At 39.9% G+C, this 7,584-nt stretch overlaps 1 protein-coding gene across 4 annotated transcripts in view; it reads right to left on the bottom strand.

The window, feature by feature from the left end:
- LOC116702864 (cytohesin-1) overlaps positions 1-7,584 on the bottom strand; it is a 41,049-nt gene that overhangs the window by 21,733 nt on the left and 11,732 nt on the right. Inside the window, exon 1 of one of the 4 annotated variants that reach the window (XM_032537359.1) lies at positions 6,398-6,669. The exons of 2 other annotated variants lie outside the window; for them this stretch is intronic. In XM_032537359.1, coding sequence (XP_032393250.1) covers positions 6,398-6,425 — 28 coding nt within the window. In that variant the 5' untranslated portion in view covers positions 6,426-6,669. Of the gene's footprint in view, positions 1-233; positions 452-6,397; positions 6,670-7,584 lie in introns of those variants that run through there. One more of the 4 variants, XM_032537361.1, reaches the window with a different exon arrangement.

The raw sequence follows: 7,584 nt of genomic DNA, 5'->3' as shown, positions 1-7,584 counted from the left end.
ATAATTCTCATCCAAGCTGATTATATCTGGGTAGCATACATTTAACCCAGCTTTGCTGATTTAATTTTCAATTCTACTCAAAGTGTGGATGGGGGTGGACAGAGTTGATGAAAACTGATCCACATGACAGAAAAGTACCAGAAATGACAAGCTACACAAACAGACCTGTTGAAAACAACACAAGATCAATTTAATAAATAAAAACATGAGTGCCAGCAAATGTATGTGCTAACCTGTGAGAGAAATCCTCCAAAGTGTTGATTTTGTGTCTGTTCAGAGAGATGCTCTTCTTTCTCTACTCCACCTCATCTCTCTTTCTTGATATAAAAAGACCCAGCAGTCCCTTTTTCTGTCATCTCCTGTGGCTTAAAGCAGAACAGCCGGACTTCCACATGTCAAGTGATGGAGAGAAGGAGCCTGCTCCTCCTCCAGTCAGGGAGAGAGATGTTGCCGGGTTTCCTAAACTGCACAGCTATCAGCTCAGCTATCACTGACTCTCTCTCTCTCTCTCTCTCTCTCTCTCTCCCTCCCTCCCTCCCTCTCTCTCCCCCTCTTTCAGAGAGGGAGAGAGAATTGTGGTTACTCTCAATTGTATTCATGAAATGAAGACAAATACAATTACAAATATTGGTGTTTAACCCAAGCTCTAATGATAGGATTACACTGATAGAATGTTTCCACCTCCATGCCTCCCGGTTGGGATGGTGTCCTTGGGGTTGTACTCATCCTTCTTCCTCCAAACACAATGAGTGGAGTTTAGACCAAAAAGCTCTATTTTTGTCTAATCAGACCAAACAATGGTTTTCTTTGAGACTGTGGTCCCAGCTCTCTTCAGGTCATTGACCAGGTCCTGCCGTGTAGTTCTGGACTGATACCTCACCTTCCTCATGATCATTGATGCCCCACGAGGTGAGATCTTGCATGGAGCCCCAGATTGAGAGAAATTGACTGTCATCTCAAACTAACAAGCTCAAACAGGTGCAGTTAATACAGGTAATGAGTGGAGAACAGGAGGGCTTCTTAAAGAAAAACTAACAGGTCTGTGAGAGACGGAATTTATACTGGTTTGTAGGTGATCAAATACTTATGTCATGCAATGAAATGCAAATTAATTACTTAAAAAAATCATACAATGTGATTTTCTGGATTACTGAAATTACAGACCTCTACATGCTTTGTACGTAGGAAAACCTGCAAAATCGGCAGTGTATCAAATACGTCTCCCCACTCTATGTATTAATTCTTCTTTGGACACATCCAGTCACCACAGTGAGGAAGTCATGAGCTGTAGGTATGAGTCACCACTTTAAGCCAGGTCTTTTCACCACTGATCAGTGATGCGGACAGTAATGCAATCGTTATCCCTCCCAAAATCCAGTTTAACAATGGAGTCCCTCCTAAAGACAACCGTGCATGTTTTTGTTGAGACTAGTGCATGAACATTATCCCAATGCTAAAGATGCATGCCAAAAGATTGCACAATGTTCCCAGCATTCCTCCCTGTCGTGGCTCAAGTTTTTACAGCATGAGTGTATACATGCCCTGGGTATGTCTGCATCCCAGAGCAGATGTGATCTCTTGCCTCATGTCTGTATGTTTCTATGAGTCAACCTGGAGCCCTCTGCTGTCCCGTCTGCTCTCTGCAGTCCCACAGTGACAGAGTTTCCTGTGCCAAGTGTCAGTATGGGATCCATGTGTTGTGTAGGTTATACCCAGTTATGACAAGTGATGAGAGATAGATATATACATATACCTACATTAGACTTATAAAAAGTCCATAACGAAATGTGACAGGAAAACCTTCACTTGGTCATGCTATCACTATCAGTATTGTTAATTACTCTTTTAAAAACATACATTTTATAAAATGTAGATCATGATCTGACAAATTACCACCAGGTAATAAGGTTACTGAATGCTGGCACAGCAGGAAGGAGGGCTGTGGTCTGAACTTAGTCACTATGTCTACTGTGCTTGGACTGTTACTATTGACATATTGTATTTCATTACTGTGGTACTCTGTAGTAAAGGTGCATATGACAATAAACTTGAACTTGACACTTTCTCTGGCAGCGTTGATTTTGCTGTGGCAGCCGGCCATGGCAAAATCTATACCGCCACGGTATCAGAAATAGGGCAGACGCACAATGTTGCCCTTTCAATTATCCTGCCGACATAACGCTCCCCTCGTTGGCTGCCGCTCACATTTCAATTTAACAACAAGTAAAACTATTCAGAGGTTATTGGGCCCATCCAGTTTAACTCCACATACTGTTGTGTTGAAGTAGTTTATTGTCAAAACATTCGCTTTCTTCCAAGTCAACTATTAGATAAACAACTCCACCAAAAACGCCCCCGCAGTGTCAGTTCTGTCAGCTCATCGCTTTAGGGTTGTTGTTTGGACAGACCTGCCCCCAATGCTGTACAAACAAAGACGGATTTCTTCTTCTCAGGTTGTTCAATTTGAAAAATCTAAAAGTTAACTTAACAGATATATGTATATCTTTCTTATCCCTTCAATCATCTTGTGACCCTGTGGATTAATCTTGTGGGGTTTCGACCCCCAGGTTTAGAACCACTACACTGCACGGTCAAATCCATCCCAAATTGTAGAGCCACGTCTGTCCCACAAAAACAACCCGGTATTGTTGTATTTATATGAGTCAGATCAGGTGTATGCCTCACTATAGTGTCACGGGATTCCTATGACTATTGCTCGAGAGAACATGAACATCTCAGAAACGGTTCAGAGTCCGTCTGCTAGCTGTGTTGAGGCTGCTGTAAAATCCCCTAAACACAGCTTCAGTGTAAGGCAAACATACAGATGATTCCACAGCATAAACATCCTGCAGCTGCACGCAGACACAGACATACAATCCATCACTATGAACACAAAAGATAAGCTTTGTTCAATAATCTCTGTACTGTTTTATTGCCATTTATCAACATTAATTGTTTTGATAGGACAATGTGAACCCTTTTCAATGTTTTTCCTCAAAGGCGGAAGTGCTATTTCTACCCACAATGCATGCCTTTGTCCTCCGATACTGCTGGTCTTGATTCTTATCGGGGCTGTCCTACTATCAACATCCTCTCTCGCTAGTAAAACACACACATGCACAGAAAACACATGATGGGAAAGCTGGAAGAGCCACTAATCTTTCTTTCATTCTATTTCTGTATTGCTTTTTTTGTAGGAAAGAAGTGTGTTATAAGTGAATTTTTAACCCACACACAAGCCATGGGATGTCATTTCCTGTCAAGTATATTGTCAAACTTTCCGTTTCCTGTTTGTGAGCCATTTTCATACTTCAGGGGAAGAGTAAAATCTGTGACTAAACCCACCCATCCTGTGGGGAAATAGCCTTTCTTCCTTCATAACTTTCATCCTTGAGCTCTATTACAACATGATGGCATGCATGTTCAACTGTTATCTGACAAAAAAACAAAATGATTCCAACATTTCAGCATGCATTGTTTATCTCTTTGAGAAAAGTTCTATGGTGCCAGATCCTTTTCAATGCATCATTTTGCATTTTCAAAAAGAGACAACACACACACCATACAAATAGTAAATAAGTTGACAAATCTACAAGTTATGTCAGGAGCAAAGCATAGAATGTAATGCACTGATGCTTTCAGCTTTGCATTACTTTCCTGCAGTCCAAAACAAATATACACAAATAATGTTGAGCAGACTACCCAAGCCCAACCAGACCACACTCCTTCAAGCTCCTTCAAAATTATGTTGCTATGGGGCTCCTGCTAAGAGCCATTTTACTTTTTCTGGGCCCTAAACAGGACCAATCACAGAGTTTTGGCCTGTATGAAGATAAGGACTCCAGGCATGTCTATACCTGCTGCAAAGAAACCTGAAAGTCACTCAAAGCAGTGCTGGAAGAGGAGAGAAAGGAATGAACTGCAGGATAAAATGCACATGGCAGAAGTAGAAATGGAAAAATTGAGTGCTAGATCATTACCAAAATGAATCATAGGTGCAAAGTGGCTGGCAAACCCCTGCCACAGTCTTCTCTACAGCATCTCCTCTCACATTTTAAAGTTCAAGACTGGTTGACCTATTTGTGGAACACAGAGGATACGGTTCTCACAGTACTGCTTGATTACAAGCTCGTTGGAACAAAAACAGCTCCCATGCAAATCAGCAATAACTGTCAACGGCATCAACAGCTAAATGTATTGACTTTATGAGTAAAAATAGTGAATAACACATCCTCCCAGAGCCCAAGGTGAAAAAGTGAAATAGGTTTTGTTTTGACTAACACTTTAAATTCAAAGATATTAAACTGGCAATCGAATAAAAGAGAGGAGAAAAGTAAATTCTCATATTTGAGAGACTTGAACCAGCCAATATTTAAAATTTGCTCCCAATAAATGACTTAAACCAAATGTTTTGGGATTTTTTTTCCATTTCATTTATCAATTAACTGTTTTGGCTCAAATTTAGTCCTGGACAAAGCTACATGATTTTGGCTAATGAAACATATTTGTTCAATCTAAAAAGCTTTGCTTTCCCTCGTTTGTTTTTTTATAGTTAATCAAAAAATAACTGGCTGCTAATAAAACTAATTTTTTCTTAAAAATATCTTTTGGCTCTGACAACCTGTGCTGGACCATTCTTATTTTTGACGTTCTGTTGTAATCTAAGTGATTATTTAATTAATAAAAAAATTAAACCATAAAAATATTGATTGCAGCGGTACATCTAGCTAAACATTACTGTGACAGGTTGCAGTGGTTAAAATACTATATACCATTGTTTTCCTGCCTCTTTCTGCCATAAAACATTTCAGCAATGCAGCCTACTGAGCTACCAAACATGAGACTAAAAACCTTACTGCACTGTGTAGTAAATTCACATTTGTCCAATAATTGGATTATAGTATAGTAACTGTGCAGAATAAACACTGGCCTGTGAGCAAAGGAGGGCTGCAACCGATACAGAAAGAAGGCTAAAATATGATTAGGTGGAGAAAATGACGGTTATCAAACCACCGGGGCATTAGTGCCAGGCAGGGCACATTGTTCTGGAGGGCCCATTAGAGCTCTCAGCGCCGCTCATTAGGGAACCATTAGTGACAACTACTTTAACTTCCCAGACCACCCACCTCTAAAACGGCAGAGACAAATGGACTCAAGGAGAATTGACTGTTTCCATCTCATCTCTCATCCCTGTAAACACAATGCAGCGGTGTGCTAGCCAGACTCAGCCACGGGGGCACTAAGTTCTCCCTCTCCATCAGCAGAACAAAAAAGCAGCAGCACATAACAGGATCAGTCAGTCAGCTGTTCACTGTTCTCTAACAAGATTAACAGTGACGCAAGTCGAGGGTGCTAATTAATGCTGCCAGGCTAACCAAGCCAAAGAGATGAAAGCGTCATGATGATCAACAACAAAAGGACGTCTGTCTTCAAAGGCTGTACACTCATTTATTATATAGTCATTCACTCTGTGGTAATAAAAAATAATAATAACCGCATGTAAAGGAATTGCAGCTACATAGTACAGCTGTTGGAATGGGCTTTTGTGAGGATAATATACGGATTTCAATTAAGAAACTCTACTCAAAAGGCAGGAAAAATAAAGAAAACTGGAATGTTACACGAATGACAATGTTTTGCGGCCATGCTGCTGATACTGGAGGACTAACTGCTCTCGCACCTGTTGCTGCTTATAGCTCAGCAGTCACTGAAAACTGACACTGAAGATGTTCTCCCCAAGGGAAAAGCTGCTATATTGTGTTCTGCACCAAGGGCCAGCAAAATATTAAATGTGTAAATGTTTCAAAGTGTGGTTAAGAAAAACCACACAGTGCTAAAATTGCCATCTGCAAAGACTGACAAACTGGGGCAATATGCTAATACCATTTAACAAACATAAAATAACATAGTGATCCAACATAGTCTTTTTTATTTATTTGTTTACTTATTTGACTTAAAAATTGAGTTTTTTTTTAAATTAATTTGTATTTTCTAAATTAATTGCAGACGGACACCATACATTACAATAGGCCTATATATTGTTTTATTATGCTGTTTAATTTAATCAAAATGTGTTTTTTAGGTAAGGCGCGTGATAAAGTTCTGCCCACAGGGTTCATAAGATAAGACCAGAGACCATACGGTCTCTGGATAAGACGTCCAAAGTTAGCTCAGAAAAAAACGATATAGTCCAAACGGCAGAGTAAACACTGTAAACAAGGCCAGACGACCCAGCACTCACTTCACACATTTTCTTCCTGAGACTTACCTGAAACTTTCACCCATAAACGCAGTGTCCTATACGTCTGAATAACACGTTATCAACTAAACACATTGCTGTGAAGACATTTAAACGACATTTAGACGAAGAAAAGTGTTCCTTGACTGTTTCACTCACCTACTCCGTCTTCCGATTTTAGCACCATGCTTTCTCCGGCTGGCACAGGTCCGAGTTCAAAAAGTTTCAAGTGGTTTCCGAGAGTTCAAACTTCGACCGGACAGTAGTATAGATCAATATATATTGACTTTTTTCTACGTTTTCTAGCGAGTTAACAAACACACTTTGGAATGGTTCTCGGTAAGTGAAGGGTGGCTCTGTCGACAGCTCAAGGGAGTGGTTTGACGAAACGAATGGTTGTAGCCAACCTTCCCTGCGCGCATTGCTCTGTCAGGACTCAGTAAATCAAATCAAAGAGACTCCGGTCATGACTTTCATAATAAAACCCTCATAAACGCATCAAAAGAGTTAAAGCTTTTACCGGGCAGATAAACATGTTTTCTCCTGGCTGCAGTGCCAGCGAGCGTTGGAAAAGATTGGTGAGCTTAACAAATTTGAACAACGATTGAATATTGACATAGCTTTCTCTTTTTTTGCACGTTTGACTGGGCTTATAAAGTTAGATGGCTAGGTTATTAATTTGCATCAAGGAAGCAGAAATATTCAACTTATTAATTTAAGGTAATATAAATAAATAATATAATATAAATAATTTAAATAATATGCATTTAAATAAGAATTCAAATAAAATACTCAAATGGCCCTGATTTCCTCTTTCGTTACATTACATGTTGATATATATTAAAAGCAAATACATACGCTCCCTCAGGCAATTGGAAATAAAAATAAAAATATAAACATTACAACAAGTATACTTACTTTAATATTAGCATATGTGATTATAATTTTAGACTCTTATTTTTTAGGAATGTCTGATCCCTATCCGGTAACAGTCTGCCGACTTGACGTTGCTAAAGGTGCAGCAAATGGGACAGATGACGCGTCTGCGTGTGCACCCTGTTGCCTTGAGCAATGCTCTCTCTCTCTCTCTCTCTCTCTCTCTCTCTCTCTCTCTCTCTCTCTAACACACACAACTGTTTTTGGGATAGGGAATGAGTGGGGGCAGGGAGAGAAACGTGATTGACACACACAGACAGCAGTTCACTGCTGCTGATGTTGCTCTTGCGTTTGATTCACCACATCCACTGAGAGCTGCTAGAATAAACGTGTGTTTGCTTCACCACAGCCACTGAGAGCAGCTAGAGGAGACCTGTGTTTGCAGCTTTTATCTAGGAAACAAATGTAAA

This window comes from Etheostoma spectabile, chromosome 15 (assembly GCF_008692095.1).
Source record: "Etheostoma spectabile isolate EspeVRDwgs_2016 chromosome 15, UIUC_Espe_1.0, whole genome shotgun sequence".
NCBI lineage: Eukaryota > Metazoa > Chordata > Actinopteri > Perciformes > Percidae > Etheostoma > Etheostoma spectabile.
Note: the sequence above shows the minus strand (reverse complement) of the source record. Positions and strands in the feature narration are given on the sequence as shown.